General features: G+C 37.0%; 1 protein-coding gene across 6 annotated transcripts in view; it reads right to left on the bottom strand.

Moving 5' to 3' along the window:
- PTPN4 (protein tyrosine phosphatase non-receptor type 4) overlaps nucleotides 1-20,089 on the bottom strand; it is a 197,265-nt gene that overhangs the window by 84,334 nt on the left and 92,842 nt on the right. For all 6 annotated transcript variants that reach the window (XM_044936424.1, XM_045164288.1, XM_045164290.1 and 3 more), the window contains exons 6-10: nucleotides 17,638-17,682; nucleotides 17,323-17,375; nucleotides 16,845-16,965; nucleotides 13,913-14,000; nucleotides 4,346-4,434 (exon numbers count right to left, since the gene is read on the bottom strand). In XM_044936424.1, coding sequence (XP_044792359.1) covers nucleotides 4,346-4,434; nucleotides 13,913-14,000; nucleotides 16,845-16,965; nucleotides 17,323-17,375; nucleotides 17,638-17,682 — 396 coding nt within the window. The remainder of the gene's footprint in view (nucleotides 1-4,345; nucleotides 4,435-13,912; nucleotides 14,001-16,844; nucleotides 16,966-17,322; nucleotides 17,376-17,637; nucleotides 17,683-20,089) is intronic.

Below are 20,089 nucleotides of genomic sequence, written 5' to 3'. Positions count from 1 at the left end.
GTCTTTCCAATGGTCATATACAGCTGTGAGTGCCAGACCGTAAAGAAGGCAGAATGACAAAGAATTGATGCCTTGGAACCGTGGTGCTAGAGAAGACTCTTGTGAGGCCCTTGGACAGTGAGAAAATCAAACCAGTCAATCTTAAAGTAAATCAACCCTGCATACTCATTGAAAGGACTGATGCTGAAGCGCCAATATTTTGGTCACCTGATGTGAAGAGCTGACTCACTGGAAAAGACCCTGATGCTGGGAAAGATTAAGGGCAGAAGGAGAAGGGGGCATCAGAGGATGAGACAGCTGGATGGCATCACTGATGCAATGGACATGAACTTGAGCAAATTCCGGGAGATGGTGAAGGACAGGGAGACCTGGTGTGCTGAGGTCATGCAGTCGGACATGACTGAGCAACTGAACAACAGCAGATGGAATATATAAGATCCTTCAAAATCTGAATCCAATTTCTCTTCTAAGCAATATCATCTTAAAATCTTACTCCCTTGCTTCTGTCCTCAGTGAAGATAACTTAAAAAAAAAAAAAAATCAGGGGCTTCCTTGGTGACTCAGTGGTAAAAAATCCACCTGCAGGAGATGTGGGTTTGATCCCTGATCCAGGAAGATCCCACAAGCCACAGAGCAACTGGGCCCAAGCACCAAAACTATTGAACCTGTGCTCTAAAACCTGTGAGTTGCAACTACTGAGCCCACATGTCACAACTATTGAAGCCCATGTGCCTTAGAGCCTGGGCTCCTCAACAAGAAAAGCCACCACAATGAGAAGCCCATGCACTGAAACTGAAGAGTAGCCCCAGCTCTCTGCAACTAGAGAAAAGTCCTCAAAGCAACCAAGACCCAGCACAGCCAAACATAAAGAAATAAAAATCAAACCACATATCCCATCATTTGAACTTGCCACATCCTTTCTTACTATGAAAGAAATTAAGTGAAGTCGCTCAGTCGTGTCCACCTCTTTGCGACCTCATGGACTGTAGCCCACCAGGCTCCTCCCTCCATGGGATTCTCCAAGCAAGAGTACTGGAGTGGGTTGCCATTTCCTTCTCCAGATTCTTACTATGAGGCCTTTGCAAATGTTTGGTACCTTTACCCCAAATTCTGACTGAACCTTCCAGACACACATTCCTCTTCCATACTCCCTCTTCATTGAGGAAATTTCTATTCATCCTTTAAAAACCACCTCAAATACGGCAAAGGCCAACACAATACTGTAAAGCAATTATCCTCCAACTGAAACAAAACAAAACAGAACAAAAAACCACCTTAAATATCATGAAGACACTAAAATTCTCCCTGGTAAAATTATATCATTGGTACTTCCAAAGTAATTTGTCAAAAACTCTTCCAGAATCTTTATTTTATAATAATAAATATATATATATGCATAAAGAATTTTGAAAATACAGAAAAATTTAGATTATCATTTTAACCCATATCATCTGAAAAGAATTTCTGATTTTGACATTTATATAATATGTAAAGTTAATAAAAAATGTTTAATTCTCTTCAGTAAATCAGAAAAGCATTAAAATTAAAGATACACATTTACCATTATGAAAATAAACAATCGTAACTGTTTTTTCTGAAACACTTAATTCACCAATCTTCTTATGTTTTGTAATTAATTTTTATGTGCTCACTTTTAGGCAAGGACCATGTCTCAAGCTGTTTTGTACTTTCCTCTAACCATAACACAAGTTGAATTACACAGAAGAATTTAAAGATATGACATGAAACATTAAATGATCTTTGGCTTTCTTTAATGAACTTTAGAGAGGTATAATCTATATATAAAATGAAATATCCCAATTTTAAATGAACAATTCAATGAGTTTTGACAAATGTATTGAGTTATATAACGTCCATCCACCAAAATCACCATATAGCAATTTGCATCACCTGAAAATGTCCCCTTAGCACCCCTTTACAGTCAATTTCCTCCCATTTTTAATCCCTGGCAACCAAGTGGTCTGTTGTCTCCATAATACGTGTTTTCCAGAATTTCATATAAATAGAAACAGAGTACGTCATCTTTTGTGTCAGGCTTTTCACACTTGACATCATGTTTTGAAGGTAGGGTCACCCATATTGTTTAGTGTGTCAAACAGTTCGTTTCTTTCACTGCTAAACAGTATTTCATTGCATAGATGTAATTTGCTTGTGCAGTCACCAACTGAAAGACATCTGAAATTCTGTTTTGTGCTATTATGAATAATATAGCTATAAACACAGTGTGCACATCTTTATACAAACTTACGTTTTCATTTCTCTTGGGCAAATATCTAGGAACAGAATTGCCAGATTATACGGTTAATCTAAATTTAATCTTTAAGAAATGCCAGTTTTCCCAAGTTGGTCTATTACTTGGCATTCCCACCAGCAATATATGAGGTTTCTAGATGCTCTGCTTCCATGCCATCACGTGGTACTATCATTTTTTTAATTTTTAAATATTTATTTATTTGGCTGCACCAGGTCTCAGTTGCAGCATGCGAACTCTTACTTGGGCATGTGGGATCTAGTTTGCTGAGCAGGTATAGAACTCAAGTCCCCTGCACTGGGAACATGGAGTTCTAGCCACTGGACCACCAGGGAAGTCCCACTGTTGTTCTTTTTAATTGGAGCTATTCCAGTGGGTGAATGGAAATAGTTCACTGTGGTTTTAATTTGCATTTCACTGATGACTGAGCATTTTTTTGTATTTATCTGCCATTTATATAACTCCTTTGGTGGAAGTATCTATTCACAAATTTTGCCAATTCTTTTAAATTAAGTTAAAAAGTTAAAGGACCTAAGAGTCTTTTACATTTTTTGGATAAGTCCTTTATCAAATATATACTTTACAAAAGACTGAGTTTTACCTTTTCATTTTGTTTACAGTGTCCTCTGGAGAATAAAAATATTTAATTTTGAAGAGGTTCACTGCATCAACTTTTTATTTTATATTTAATTTTTTCCTAGATAGTGACCTACCAGGGAAATTTATGTTTCTTTTCTCAACATAATTGTGGTGATTTTCTAAAATAATAGCTTCTGTCAGTTATCATAGTTCTATTAAGTGTTATGTAAGTGACTAATTACAAAAATCTATTAATAATAATCACAGATATTGAAAAGCCTGGCCATCTCATTTCAGAGATATATAAATAAACAGATTGATCCAATATATTTCTTTTGTATTTATTTCTTCCTTAGAAAGGGCTTGGGCTTGGCCTTAGGGCTTCCCTGGTAGCACAGAAGTAAAAAATCTTCCTGAAATGTAGGAGACCCAAGTTAGACCCCTGGGTGGAGAAGATCCACTGGAGAAGGAAATGGCAACCCACTCCAATATCCTTGCCCGGAGAATCCACGGACAGAGGGGCCTGGTGGGCTACAGTCCATTGGCTTGCAAACAGTTGGACACAAATGAGCGACTAACTTTCTTCCTTTCTTCCCTTAGTGAAAATCATTGTGTTTACTTTTCAAAAACCTAAGATATTTATATGGCATATGCACAAAAATCAATGTCGTGTTTACAATTTTCAGGCTATCCCCTTAAAGGGTAGTGGTAGATGCTACTTCTCTTTCTACCTCACTCTGGGATACTAAAGTGATGGTTGGTAAGTCACTGGACAGTTAGGACAAGGACAACATACTAAGGGCAGTAGAGCAATGAGACAAAAGAAACATGAGTTTCAAACCACATGGAGTCACCTTACTTTCCCAGCACCAATCTAAACCATGCCAGTGTTCCAACTAATAAACTAGCACCCATCAAATGCATTTAAATGAGGTACTGTATTCAATACTTTGTACAATGCTCCAATACTTTGGCCACCTGATGTGAAGAGCCAACTCACTGGAAAAGACCCTGATGCTGCAAAAGACTGAAGGCAAAAGGAGAAGGGGGTGGTAGAGGATGAGACGGTTGGATAGCATCACTGACTCAATGGACATGAGTTTGAGCAAACTCAGGGAGATAGTGAAGGATAGGGAAGCCCGGCATGATGCAGTTCATGGGATCACAAAGAGTCAGACACGACTTAGCAACTAAAAAACAACAACTGTATCCAAAGCAATTGGCAAGGTGCAAGACACAGAGTATACATGATGATATTAACTATTGTACTACAGTACAAATTGAGAGATTGTCTAAGAGGAAAAACTTGCAAAGTAGTATTTTCTTTAAGCTAAGAAATTTTTGAAAAAAATAATTCAACTATTTTTGTATCTTCTAGTAGATTCCAAGTAAGTGGGATAAAGTTGTATGATAACATTAAATAGTTCAACAAAAATATGAACTAAATTTGGTAATACAATAGTAAAAGTGAAAAGTATTGACGGAAGTTCTTACCATGGAAAGGTATTCATTCGTACTCTGTTCTTATAAATCAGAATTCCTCCTGACATCACTCCAATCATAATTTCATTGTTACTTTGATCCTTCAAAAAACAAACAAAAAAAATGGGAAATCTAAGATAATGAGTTTTAACTGATAAAGATATAATTTTTAAATATGATTAGTTCTTTTACACAATGTGACATTATATCAAAGGCAGCAGTTAACTGCACAATATATATAAACCCATATGGTAACTATTACATCATAAAAATAAGACATACTTCAAATCAAATTTAAATGTTACATTATCAAAATTCATTAATGTAAAGCAAAAATAATCTTAGGCTTTTCCATAGTTTATAACTGGACTCTTTGGGATAGAAAATCCAAGACCACATCTTGTAGAATGTTAAGTTAGTATCCATCTTTCCATTTCTAAAACTATTACAATCCAATCACTGTGTAAATATGGTGTTAGGATTGCAAAGGTGAATAAAACCTGTAGTTCAGAGCATAGTGAAAGGCAATTTGTAATAAAACAGTATTTCCAATATAAGGAGAAATTCTTTAACTAACATAATACAATAAAAACATCACAGGAAAACAGAGTGGGGAACACTATTGGAGAGTGTGGAAGAAAATTTGAATTGTGCTTTCATGAGTGAGTTTTCATGCTGATTCAACTTGAACAACTGACTTGCAACTATTAACAAAGTAAGTAGAATTAAAAGTTTCCTCACTTGCTAAAAAGTCTTGAAATAGTTTTGCTTAACTTGAGACCCACTCCGGTATTCTTCCCTGGGAAATTCCATGGACAGAGGAAACTGGCAGGCTATAGTCTATGGGGTCGCGAAGATTCAGACAAAACTGTGCATGCATGCAAGAGTGCTTAATTTGAGACGTACTACAGGCAAACTAATATAGCAATAATGCTTTTATCCCTAGCATTCATGTGATCAGAAGACAGAACTAACTGATGAAAATATAACCAAGAGTTTATAACTGTCTCTGTAGGAAAAAATGTCTAAAATGTAGTTTCAATAATTTCTAGTTACTAGAGTAAAAACTTGTTTCCCATCAGGTCACTTCCATGTGTTTTGTATATCCATAATTATATGTTCTATTAATACTGTTCTCAGGCACCCCACTCCAGCACTCTTGCCTGGAAAATCCCATGGATGGAGGAGCCTGGTAGGCTGCAGTCCATGGGGTCGTGAAGAGTTGGACACGACTGAGTGACTTCACTGTCACTTTTCACTTTTCATGCATTGGAGAAGGAAATGGCAACCCACTCCAGTGTTCTTGCCTGGAGAATCCCAGGGACGGGGGAGCCTGGTGGGCTGCCGTCTATGGGGTCACACAGAGTCGGACACGACTGAAGTGACTTAGCAGCATCTCTTCTTAATGTCTCTCTGATGGATCATATCAAACCTAACCAAAGTCTACATCAAGTCCAACTTCTCTGTGAAAACTTCATTAGACCTACAGAATGTACTGAATTATACCATGAATATGTGATCAGCAAAGTCCAGACTGTGGGAAACTAAAGGCAAAATGGCCCAGTTCTTTAACAAAAAAATTCTATACAGTAAAGGAAGAAGGCATTAAAAGACATTTAAAGTTATTCAGTTCAAAATATAAAGCAAAATAAATTATAGTATCTAGAAAGACACACTGGATGATAAAACCACAAAAAAATACATAAGGTGGGCAGGAGCTGGGACAGGGTGTAAAGAAGGTTTCTGGAATGGCTGGCAGAAGTTTAAGGATGACCTGGGTAGTATTTACAAAATTGTCACAAAATCAGATTGATTATATTCTTTGCAGCCAAAGATGGAGAAGCTCTATACAGTAAGCAAAAACAAGACCAGGAGCTGACTGTGGCTCAGATCATGAACTCCTTATTGCCAAATTCAGACTTTAATTGAAGAAAGTAGGGAAAACCACTAAACCATATGACCTAAATCAAATCCCTTATGATTATACCTCCTGCACTGCTTCCCTGGTGGCTCAGAAAGTAAAGCGTCTGCCTGCAATGCAGAAGACCCGGGTTTGTTCCCTGGGTTAGGATGATCCTCAGGAGAAAGAAATGGCAACCCACTCCAATACTCTTGCCTGGAAAATTCCATGGACTGAGGAGCCTGGAGGGCTACAGTCCATGGTGTCGCAGAGTTGGACACAACTGAGTGACTTGACTTTCACTTATGATTATACAGTGGAAACGAGAAATAAATTTAAGGGACTAGATCTCATAGAGTGCCTGATGAACTATGGATGGAGGTTAATGACATTGTAAAGGAGACAGGGATCAAAACCATCCCCAAGAAAAAGAAACACAAAAAAGCAAAATGGCTGTCTGAGGAGGCCTTACAAATAGCTGTGAAAAGAAAAGAAGTGAAAAGCAAAGGAAAAAAGGAAAAATATGCCCATTTGAATGCAGAATTCCAAAGAGGAGCAAGGAGAGATAAGAAAACCTTCCTCAGTGATCAATGCAAAGAAGTAGAGGAAAACAATAGAATGGGAAAGACTAGAGATCTCTTCAAGAAAATTAGAGATACCAAGGGAACATTTCATGCAAAGATGGGCAAGAATAAGGACAGAAATGGTAGGGACCTGACAGAAACAGATATTAAGAAGAGGTGGCAAGAATACACAGAAGAACTATACAAAAAGGATCTTCATGACCCAGATAATCACAATGGTGTGATCTCTCACCTAGAGCCAGACATCCTGGAATGTGAAGTCAAGTGGGCCTTAGAAAGCATCACTACGGACAAAGCTAGTGGAGGTGATGGAATTCCAGTTGAGCTATTTCAAATCCTGAAAGATGACGCTGTGAAAGTGCTGCACTCAATATGGAGCAAATTTCGAAAACTCAGCAGTGGTCACAGGACGGGAAAAGGTCCGTTTTCATTCCAATCCCAAAGAAAGGCAATGCCAAAGAATGCTCAAACTACTGCACAACTGCACTCATTTCACACGCTAGCAAAGTAATGCTCAAAATTCTCCAAGCCAGGCATCAACAGTATTTGATGTTCAAACTGGTTTTAGAAAAGGCAGAAGAATCAGAGATCAAATTGCCAACATCCACTGGATCATTGAAAAAACAAGAGAGTTCCAGAAAAACATCTATTTCTGCTTTATTGACTAGGATAAAGCCTTTACTGTATGGATCACAACAAACTGTGGAAAATTCTTCAAGAGATGAGAATACCAGACCACCTGACCTGCCTCCTGAGAAATCTGTATGCAGATCAAGAAGCAACAGTTAGAACTGGACATGAATAGACTGGTTCCATATAGGAAAGAGAATATGTTAAGGCTGTATTTTGGCACCCTGTTTATTTAACTTATATGTAGAGCACATCATGAGAAACACTGGACTGGATGAAGCACAAGCTGGAATCGTTTGCCAGGAGAAATATCAGTAACCTCAGATATGCAGATGACACCGCCCTTGTGACAGAGAGCAAAGAAGAACTAAATGCCTCTTGATGAAAGTGAAAGAGGAGAGTGATAAAGTTGGCTTAAAACTCAACATTCAGAAAACTAAGATCATGGCATCTGGTCCCATCACTTCACGGCAAATGGATGGGGAAAGAGTAGAAACAGTGAGTGACTATTTTCTTGGGCTCCAAAATCACTGCAGATGGTGATTGCAGCCATGAAATTAAAAGAAGCTTGTTCCTTGGAAGGAAAGTTATGACCAACTCAGACTGCATATTAAAAAGCAGACATTACTTCGCCAACAAAGGTCCGTCTAGTCAAAGCTATGGTTTTTTCAGTAGTCATGTATGGATGTGAGAGTTGGACTAGAAAGAAAGCTGAGTGCCAAAGAATTGATGCTTTTCAACTGTGGTGTTGGAGAAGACTCTTTAAAGTCCCTTGGACAGCACAGAGATCCAACCTGTCCATCCTAAAGGAAATCAATCCTGAATATTCACTGGAAGGATTGATGCTGAAGCTGAAACTCCAATCCTTTAGCCACCTGATGCGAAGAACTGATTGATTTAAAAATACCCTGATGCTGGGAAAGAATGAAGGAAGGAGGAGAAGAGGATGACAGAGGATGAGATGGGTTGGATGGCATCACCAACTCAATGGACATAAGTTTGAGTAAACTCCGGGCATTGGAAAGACAGGGAGGCCTGGCATTCTGCTGTCTGTGGGGTTGCAAAGAATCAGACATGACTGAGCAATTGAACTGAACTGACCTGATAGCTCAACTGGAATTCCATCACCTCCACTAGCTTTGTTCCTAGTGATGCTTCCTAAGGCCCACTTGACTTTGCATTCCAGGATGTCTGGCTCTAGGTGAGTGATCACACCATCGTGGTTATCTGGGTCATGTAGATCTTTTTTGTACAGTTCTTCTGTGTATTCTTGCCACCTCTTCTTAGTATCTTCTGCTTCTGTTAGGTCCATACCATTTCTGTCCTTTATTGTGTCCATCTTCATGTGAAATGTTTCCTTGGTAACTCTAGTTTTCTTGAAGAGATCTCTAGTCTTTCCCATTCTGTTGTTTTCCTCTATTTCTTTGCATTGATCACTAAGGAAGACTTTCTTATCTCTCCTTGCTATTCTTTGGAACTCTGCGTTCAAATAGGCATATCTTTCCTTTTCTCCTTTGCCTTTCACTTCTTTTCTCAGCTATTTATAAGGCCTCCTCAGACAACCATTTGGCCTTTTTGCGTTTCTTTTTCTTTGGGATGGTCTTGATCACTGCCTCCTGTACAATGTCATGAACCTCCGTCCATAGTTCTGAAGAACTATGTTGTCTGTCCATCAGATCTAGTCCCCTCAATCTGTTTGTCACTTCCACTGTATAATCGTAAGGGATTTGATGTGGGTCATACCTGAATGGTCTAGTGGTTTTCCCTACTGTCTTCAATTTAAGTCTGAAATTTGCAATAAGGAATTTATGATCTGAGACACAGTCAGCTCTTGGTCTTGTTTTTGCTGACAGTATAGAGCTTCACCATCTTTAGCTACAAAGAATACAATAATCTGATATTGGTATTGACCATCTGGTGATGTACAAGCGTAGAGTCAGTTCTCCCACAATGCAGGCAGATTTTTAGCAGCTAAGCCACAAGGGAAGCCCAAGAATACTGGAGTGGGTAGCCTATCTCTTCTCCAGCAGACCTTCACAACCCAGCAATAGAACCGGGGTCTCCTGCACTGCAGGCAGATCCTTTACCAATTGAGCTATCAGGAAAGCCCATCAACATTAGTCATTAGGAAAATACAAAGTAAAACCATGATGAGATAAAACACACTTATCAGAAAGGCTTAAAAAGAACAAAACAAAATGGGCAGTACCATATGCTAAAAAGGATGTAAAACTATTGGAACTTGTAAATAAGCTGGTGGGGATGCAATGAGGCTCAGGTACTGTAGAAAACAATTTGATAATTTCATATAAAGCTACAAAAGTCCATCTAGTCAAGGCTATGGTTTTTCCAGTGGTCATGTATGGATGTGAGAGTTGGACTGTGAAGAAGGCTGAGCGCTGAAGAATTGATGCTTTTGAACTGTGGTGTTGGAGAAGACTCTTGAGAGTCCCTTGGACTGCAAGGAGATCCAACCAGTCCATTCTGAAGGAGATCAGCCCTGGATTTCTTTGGAAGGAATGATGCTAAAGCTGAAGCTCCAGTACTTTGGCCACCTCATGCGAACAGTTAGCTCATTGGAAAAGATTCTGATGCTGGGAGGGATTGAGGGCAGGAGGAGAAGGGGACGACAGAGGATAAGATGGCTGGATGGCATCCCTGACTCGATGGACGTGAGTCTGAGTGAACTCCGGGAGTTGGTGATGGACAGGGAGGCCTGGCGTGCTGCGATTCATGGGGTTGCAAAGAGTCGGACGTGACTGAGCGACTGATCTGAACTGATACACTTGCTGCATGATCTAGAAAGACCTTTCTGGGATTTGCACTCTACATAAATGAGAATTTAAACCCACATAGAAATTATAAATATTTTTTGCAGTAGGCCTATTAAAAAAAAAGAAGCAAAAATTAAGGAAGCAACCCAGGATATCCTTCAATGGGTGAATGGAGAAACCAACCATGGTACATCCACACAATGGAATACACTTCAGCAATAAAAGGCATAAACTATTGAAGCACAGTATGTTAGATCAATCCCAAATGCATTACTAATTAAAATAAGTGAAGTGCAGTGAAGTGAAAGTCACTTAGTTGTGTCCGACTCTGCAACCCCATGGACCATACATAGTTCATGGAATTCTCCAGGCCAAAATACTGGAGTGAGTAGCCTATCCCTTCTCCAGGGGATCTTCCCAACCCAGGGATCGAACCCAAGTCTCCCATATTGCAGGTGGATTCTTTACCAACTGAGCGATCAGGGAAGTCCCTAAGTAAAAGAAACCAGTATCAAAAGGTTACATACTATAGTATGATTCCATTTATAAGACATTCTGGAAAAGACAAACTATGGAGTCAGGGAATAGGCCAGTGTGGCCAGAAACTGCGGGTAAGAACGAGGCTGGACTACACAGGCAGAGCAGGAGTGCGGTTTTTTAGGGGCAAGGAAGGGGTGGTGGTGATGGAATCGTTCTGTATTCTGTTTGTGGCAGTGGTTACACAAATCTACACATGTTAAAATTCATACAACTGAACACCAAGAAAAACTGTATTTACTGTGTTACTTTAAGAAACAAATATTCCCATGCTCCCTCCCCTCAAATCTTTTTTCCTTCCCTTTAATCGTGAAGTTGTCATTCACTCTTTACTTTTCTACAGTTCTCTTATTCATATAATCCTCTAGGCATACCAAATGTCTTCATGTTTTCAACCAAGCCATGTTCCCTCTTGATTTCAGGTTTTCCTTCATCCTGATGGGTCTATGATGGGAACTACTATCTTAGCTAATTAATTCTTACTCATTTTTCTGGCTTCAGTGAATTACTTCTAAGAAGCCTTCCCTATGCTCTGCTCCCAAGCTCAATTAGAAGTTCCTGCCATAGGATCCCACAGCATTCTGTACTTTCCCTTTCATGTTCTCAAATGTTTAATTGTTTGTACAGGTCTAACTTTTTCCCCTCACTGTCTAGTGTGCTTCACGAGGGCATGGATGACTGATGTTTTGTTCACTGAGTCATCCTCAGTGCCTACAATGTACAAGGCATATAACAGATGCACCACAAAGAAGGTTCTAAGATGTTTCGTATCTTGCAGATTGCTATATATAACTTGGTTCCACCCTGATCTTTTTTCAGCCTATAGTCTAGAGGCAGAGAGAAAAGATCTTACCTTGCTTTTCAAAATAAAGTATTATTTTATATTCAATTAAATATTGTGATATTCAGTTAAAACAAGTATTTTCTTTATGTGTCCTCTTCCCTCTTCCCTTTGTCCCTTTTTGTTTCTGATGCTGAAAATTTCCCTTCATGTTCACTTAACATCTGCACATTTTCTTAAGTTCTCCATATCCATATACAATAGAAACACCTTTTCCTAGCTCATTTTTTTTTTGGAGTCTGTATAAAATACTTAAAAATTCCTTTAATTCGGTACTCCACATTTATGGTTTTCTGAGAGTTTTTTTACAATGTAATAATTTAAACAATGGCATTGAAACATGTAAAATATCATGTATGAAATGAGTTGCCAGTCCAGGTTCGATGCACGATACTGGATGCTTGGGGCTGGTGCACTGGGACGACCCAGAGGGATGGAATGGGGAGGGAGGAGGGAGGAGGGTTCAGGATGGGGAACACATGTATACCTGTGGCGGATTCATTTTGATATTTGGCAAATCTAATACAGTTATGTTAAGTTTAAAAATAAAATAAAATTTAAAAAAAAAAAAAATAAAGCTCAACATTCAGAAAACGAAAAAAAAAAAAATAAATAAATAAACAACAAAAAAATAAATCATTGAAAAATAAAAGTTAATTATGCATGAGATCCAGCCATGTCACTTAATTTAAAAAAGGAATATCTAACATTCTTTGGTAGGCTCAGTGGTAAAGAATCTGCCTGCCAATGCAGGAGATGTAGGTTCAATCCCCGGGTCAGGAAGATCCCCTGGAGAAGAAACTGGCACTCCAGTATTCTTGCCTGGTAAATCCCATGGACAGAGGAACCTGGTGGGTTACAATCCATAAGGGTGGCACAGAGTCAGACACAACTTAGAGACTGAAGAGTAACAACAAACATTCTTTGTACTTCACTGACAGCAGTCAAAGAAAGCAGACAGCAGTCTAAACTACCTTTAGAAAACTGTTCAGGACTAAAATGACTGACTTTAATGGTCTTTTTACTGTTAACCACAGACTAGTATACATATTTACAATTCCATTTGTTTTAAGCTGTATTATAATAAAAAAACAAAATCTAGTGACAACTTGTGTCCAAAAGTAATAGCCACAAAGAGAGAGGAAGGGTGAAGGGCCCATTTTAAAGTACATAAAAAGTTAAAGAGGAACTTACTTAAACACTTCAAATCAAACCAGACAGGTTTTCAAGTCACAAATGCTCAGAATTACCAAATACAGTCATGTGACTAAAGCAAGTCATTTGATTTTTTTTAAAGGAATGACTGACACAAGCTTTGCGAAAAGTAAGAACTAATCAATCCTCCTCTCCGAGAAAATGGCCTAAAGAAGCCCTATATAAAACCATTACATGGAGTAGGACTCTGAGTTCTCAAACTACTATCTGTCTGTGGGTCTGTGTATGTCTATATACAAAAATAAATTCAGAACAATTATCTAAGGAAAACTTAACTTCCTTTCAAGCTGGTATCCTTATGAGGCTTAGTAGTTGTCCCAAGAAAACATAAACCTATTTACCAATTCAACTGATGATTACCTATAATCCCGCTTTTCATCAGGTATAGAGAACAGCTGTACTTCAGGTACTTCTAAAGGAATATAACCTCTTGATAAAACAATCATAAAAAGGAATCGAGGTGACAAGGCACACAAACGAAGGACAGCTACATACATGCATGCTTACAGTAGGAGGATAACAGTCTTCTGGAAGCATCAAATTGACACAGTGAACAAGAAGTTAGGGTGTTATACAGGAAAAGCCAGTAATTATAAAATTTCGTGTTAACAAAGGGATGGTGTAGGGGGGAAACCAAAATATGCAAATACAATTGATTTTGTGCTTTATAAGTAAAAATTTATAATGATATCACTAGACGATGAAAAGAATGTAGTAACACAGGCCTCAGTGAGGTGGAATCATCTTTTATAATAATGATTTTCATAAAAATCAAAAATACAAATAACTACTTTTATTGTAACAATTTTTAGTTTGCAAAATAAAAATTCTAAAGGCACTGCCTCTTATGGTCAGCAAAAATTATCCTTGTAACACACTACCTTGAAGAAAAATAATATGTAAAATTCATGGTTCTTGTCAGGTAATGAATCTTGAGTGACTGGGTTAGTAAAATTACTTATATCAGAGGAAATTGTCACTGCAATGTTGGTGGCACTCACTATTGCATTTGTTGCCTAATCCTATCAGGGAATTAAAAACTTTTTTTTTACTGAATATTTATGCTTAACTCAACATCAGAATGTTTTCTTCACTTACCCTTGCATAGTGGAATTCAACTCCATAGTGTTCTAAGGTACGTGCTGTGTTCAGGTAACTAAATTCTGCTTCTGCAGGAGATAAGCCTCTGTAAAAACATCACTAGGTTAAAAACTGTAACAATCACAAATATGACCAAGTTATATAAAGGTTATTTATCTAGAAAATTTTCAGCATTCTAATTAAATCTTTTACAAAATACAAAATGTACGACGAATAATATTCCTCTTAGTTATGTACAGTAACAGCTACCTTTTCTGGAGGATACATTTTCAGTAATGCTAACTATTTTGTAGAATATGTTCTTATTTTCCAGAAACACAAGAATGGGTCAAGTTTTTAAAATTCCAAGCTATATTTATGGATGTTACAAAGTCACTCTCAGACCAAAACAAGTATTCTTCAAAATTTGGTCTACACTCCACATGTGCATTTTAATCATACAAGGTACTTCTGACATACGCAATCTTTGGGGCGAGCTCCAGAGCAGGGTTTCTCAGGGTGTGGTGCCCAGACAGCTGTTGACTCATAAGAAGGACAGAAATTAAGAGCGTCACAGCCTTTCGTAGCACTTTGGCAGAGTTATTTTACATCTGTTGCATCTAACGACAACAAAAAGTAACTGTAATTTTTAAAGCCTTTGTTTATTTCTCCATTTTGTTTCTCAAGTGATTCATTTTTATTATATTTTTCAGAAGTACTGTTCCATGAGAGACTGGGGGGAAAACTGGCCTTCCATCACAGATAGTTTCAGAAGTACTGTTCTATACAACCCAGTATTAGAATAAAAGGGGTTCAAATCGTTTATATTTTAAGACATATTCCAGTGATTCTTATGAACATAAGTGTGAGAACTACTACTGTAAATGCAAAGCCTTTAAAAAGGTTCTATTATATATAGTTCTAACAACTTTGGTTATCTGATATCAGGCTCTAGCAGAGCAAAAGCAGCAAATTAAAAATGCAAAGATAACCATTCATTAATGATACCAGAAAAGGGAGTTAAGCAGCTTGCCAATGTATGAACATAAAAATAGGATTCCTCAAAAAAAAAAAAAAAAAAAAGGGCAGATATACTTCAGTTTTCTATAAAATTCAATTAAGTTAAGTAAATACTCTACTTTTTCTCCAAGCCCCACGGTTAAACTGGTTGATTCTTTTTTTTTTTTCTTTAAAAATTTGCAGAATCATTTCTTAAAGGCAAATAGAAATACATAACCAACACTTTGTAAAATGTACAAACATTCTTCTGACAGAAGAGGCTTTTCATTATTGGTAAATTTTTTAAAAATCTGATTTATCTTCAAACCCTTAGTTCAGATATGCTATGTGTAGAACTTTTATAATAAATGACATTTACTTTTAGAACAAAACAGCCCCCACACCTCATGAAGCCAATCTATTAAAATTTTCAGTCATTAGTCTTATTTTAGATTAGGGGTCAGCAAACCTTTGCTGGAAAGAGCTGGACAGCTAGTACTTCAGGCTTTCAGGCCATTGAGGTCTCTTTCAACAACTCAGCTCTGCTGTTAATAATGTAGAACAATGAGGGAATCTATGTGCCAATGTTCATTTATGGACATGGAAAGTGAAATTTCTCAAGCTTTCATGTGCCATGAAATGTTATTTTTCTTTTTATTTTCTTCAACCATTTCAAATGTACAAACCATTTTTATTAACCTGTAGGCCATACAAAAGGCGGCAGGGGGTCATAGTTTGCTAACCTGTTTTTAACACATGGGCCATTACTCAATGAAAGTAAGTTTCTTTATTACTAAGAGTTAGTATTTCTTCAGTGCTTACTATGTGCCAACCACTATTCTGAGTATTTTGTATATATAAACTCACTTAATCCTTAAAATAACACCAGAGGTAGATCGCTTTATCATCCCCAATTTACATATAAGGAAACAGAAATAGAGTGATTGGGCCAAGGTTTTAAGATAGTAAGCTGCCTCATTAGAATTTCAAACCAGATTGAATGAGTCTGATTCAGGGTCTTAGAATCTAGTCTTTCAATCAATATGTAACACTGCAAAATACTTCAGGAGTATTTTGAACAGTGTGGTAAAGCAAAACTGAACTCTGAACCAATAAACAATACAACTTTCTATTCAAAGCAATGAATCTCTTCTTGAAAACTCATGTCATAGAAAATTAGACTCACAAAATATCAATGCTGAATATTGTTATGAATGAAAAAAGTTACTATTTCAAAAGAATGTTTTTTATTCATTTAAAATTCCATGGACAGAGGAGCCTGGTGGGCTACAGTCCATGGGGTCGCAAAGAGTTGGACTAACATACAGAGTCATTACCAAACAGAATGGATTCCTTTCACACAGCTAAAAACTAGAAAAGAATGCTAAGTAGATTGATCTGTACATTATGAGTACATTATTAATATTCTAAAATTCCTTTTCAAAGAACTGGCAACTTTGTAGAATAGCAAATGCTATGTCTATTTACATATAGCTTTATGTTTCTTAACAGACATGAAAATAAGCCTCATATATTCTATGAAATGGGCTTCGATGATGGCTCAGCAGGTAAAGAATCTGCCTGCAATGCAGGAGACACAGGACTGGTGGGTTCAATCCCTGGGTCAGGAAGATCCCCTGGAGAAGGAAATGGCAACCTACCCTAGTATTCCTGCTGGGATAATCCCACAGACAGAGCAGCCTGGCAGGCTATAGTCCACAGGGTTGCAAAAAGTCGGACATGACTGAGCATGCATGCATTCTATGAAATAAGTGATATTTTTTAGTATAAATTACCTACATTTCTTTATAGTAATCATACTATTTTATATAATAGCAACTATTCTATATAAAGTAAATAAAACCACATTAGAAATAATTTAAAACATTTCTCTAGAAGAGATATCATCAAGAAGTTTACTAAGTAAGCAGAAAAGTAAATAATTTCTTACATATGTTGCTGATGTAATTTTGCAATTTCTTTTTCAAAATCTTGAGGTTGATTAGGAATGAAAGAATAATCTGAGAGGTAGCCTGACAAGTTTTCTGATTGATTGTAGTCTCCAAGTTCAGCTAATAAATGGAAAAAATATTAATACTTTATAAACAAGTATTCAAGTTTTATAGCCAAATCAACAATGTCATGAATTCCATTATATTTCTGGAAGTAAAATATCTGTTTCTACTGTTACCATTTAAGCAAGTTATAATGACACATTTAACATTTTTCTAGGTCTGAAACAACTTCAGAAAAAGTCTTTCCAGGAACCAAAGTAATTGCTAATTGGATGTTTTATTATGTTTTCTGTGCAGTCCCTTTTTTCTGTATGGTAACATACATCTGAATAACTCATACATTAAAGGTAATGCTCTATTAACAGAAACCATGCAATCATATGCTATTTGGCCAAAAACTGGGCTGATACTTACACTGAACAGCAAATGAAGCCAAAAGAGCAGCAGTATTATAAGGACAGGGCAATCTAATAAAATAAAACAGAAAATAACCCAAGGTTAAACACAATAATTTTAAAAGCACTATAATTTAAATTATATTATTCACACTTGAAGTTTCCAGGTGATTTACATGTTTAACTATTAAGTAATGAACTTATCTGATGAAAGGAATTCATGCTACATAGAGCCATCTTTCAGTAGATAATCTGTTTGCAATGATCACAAACTACTAAATGCAGAATTAAAAGTATTTTTAAAGCCCATTACTAAAAATTTAAAATGGCCTACCTTCCAGTAAGAATGTCTTGTTTGATTTGCAAAAAATACTGGTACCTTGGGGAAAAAAAGAAAATTAGTATTTACTGGAATTACAAAATTTAGAGTTTTAAAAACTGTATATTTACATTAACAAATAAAACTGAAATATGTGCTTTTATAATGAACATATTAGCACATGTAAAGATATTTTAAAATAAACTTTCATAAATTCATGAATCCAAATATTTAGAATTCTTTGATAAATGAAATTTTATACTTCAAATATTTTGTTTCCTAGCTTCTATTATAAAACTTTCATGATTTTAAGAATTACATGACTGAAGAAGATGAGGGAGAAATACTCTGAAGATTGGTGTTTGCCAAAAGTAGAACTGGAAAGCACAGGAAATGTAAGTCAGAGACACAGAGAACTGACAGTAGCAACACACTAGCGATCAATTGAAGAAAGTCACTCTTTCTGCTGAGCCAGGAGGCCAGCTCAACATAGTGAGCCTATGTTGCTCACTACAGCATCAGGCAACAAGAAGTTGCTAACTGAAGAAAAGCACTTTTCCATCTTCATTTGAGTTAAGAAAGCTCTCTTTGATCGGGGGTGGGGGGGGAGTTCCTTTCCTTACTGTTGCTCTACTATTAAAATTGCCAAGTAGCCAATTTCCTTTAAAACCAACAAAAATTTAAGTATCCTATACTAAGAATACCAAGGTTGCTCACAAGATGGCCTTGCCCTTCTGTCCCTTCTGGTGGGTACAGTCATCCCCTCACTGGGTTTATCGGTGCCTGGGTAAAGGCACCTATGCTGTATCATGTGGGCAGAAGATAAAATTGTGTGGCTTTTAATGTTTAAACAGAGAATTAAGACTTTCATTTCACCCCACTAAAAAAAGTACACCACAAGACTCAAAATAATTTAAAATTTTAGTTGTTTGGCTATTCCAGTTATTAAAGAGTTCCATGACAATCAAATTACCAAAGAATGTAATTAAGATTTTCAGAGAATCAGATATAAAACAGCTGATACAAATATCCTGGCTTCATATATTAATGAAGTACATAAACTCCTTGTGAGGCTTAATACATAGTATTACAATATTACCCATGTACTCAACCCAAGACAACATATTTCTATCTGGTTTACTTGATTTCATAATTAAAAGTTAAAGATCTCTGGTGGGAAACAGTCTTATAGTTAAGACTGAAATGTGTATATCCTTGATATAATACTGTAAATCCTATACAAATAACATCTATGCTTCCTGAATTTTGATTTACACACTGAACAGTAAGAACTGATGGAGTGGAAACCAGAATTAAAGTCCTAAGCTAAACCAGCATATGATCTTTGGCAAATTACTTAAAATTTGGTGGAGCCTTAGTTTCTCTATTTGTAAAAAGGAAGTAATACACTTGCCTAGTATATGTATCCGAGGGGCCCTAAATATGGTGATAAAAGTCCAATTTTTAAAGACAATTAAAGACCTTTAAGATAGATTAATAATGACTGACCTAAATGTAGAGACAATCTGTTTAAGTTGTAAAAATAATATAACATATCATGCACTAAACACCTACTATGTACTGAATATACTAAGCACTAAAAAGGTATGAAAGAAATGTCGTTTGTATCGTAATGCTGCTGCTGCTGCTAAGCCACTTTAGTCGTGTCCAACTCTGTGCAACCCCATAGACGGCAGCCTACCAGGCTCCCCTGTCCCTGGGATTCTCCAGGCAAGAACACTGGAGTGGGTTGCCATTTCCTTCTCCAATGCGTGAAAGTGAAAAGTGAAAGTGAAGTCACTCAGTCGTGTCCAACTCTTCGCAACCCCACGGACTGTAGCCCACCAGGCTCCTCCATCTATGGGATTTTCCAGGCAAGAGCACTGGAGTGGGTTGCCATTGCCTTCTCCAGTGTATTGTAATGACTCCTAAGAAAATGCCAACTCTAGTTATGCCAGCACCTGTTAATACAAATGACATTTAACCTGATGAAAGGTCTGTAATTCTTTTTTCTTTTTTTAACCATTAATCCAAAAAAGAATCTCAAGGCAAGGAGGCACTCAAGGCAAGTAGACTTCCTTTTTGTGGGGCTTAAACCAGTCCTTAAAACTGAGCAACTGTGGCTAGGGGTGTCCTACCCTACTCATGACCATAACCACTAAAGTCTTAAAGGAGTCTTTTTTTTTAAACCCTGGCTGCATATTATTAATAGAACCACCTGGAAGCCAGGTCTCATCTGATACCTATTAAATCAGAATATCTAGGGGTCTGGCCATGGTATCAGCATATTTTAAAGCTCCCCTATGGTGATTCTAACTTGTAAACAGGGTAGAAAATCCTTGATGTATAAATGGTAATAAAATTAGAATTTGCCATTTACTCATTTTACCAAAAAGTACCAGTTACAAGATTCCAGGACATTACATTATAAAGGATTTTTAAAATAATGCATTATTTCTAGGGAAAA

This window comes from Bubalus bubalis, chromosome 2 (genome assembly GCF_019923935.1).
Source record: "Bubalus bubalis isolate 160015118507 breed Murrah chromosome 2, NDDB_SH_1, whole genome shotgun sequence".
Taxonomy (NCBI): domain Eukaryota; kingdom Metazoa; phylum Chordata; class Mammalia; order Artiodactyla; family Bovidae; genus Bubalus; species Bubalus bubalis.
Note: the sequence above shows the minus strand (reverse complement) of the source record. Positions and strands in the feature narration are given on the sequence as shown.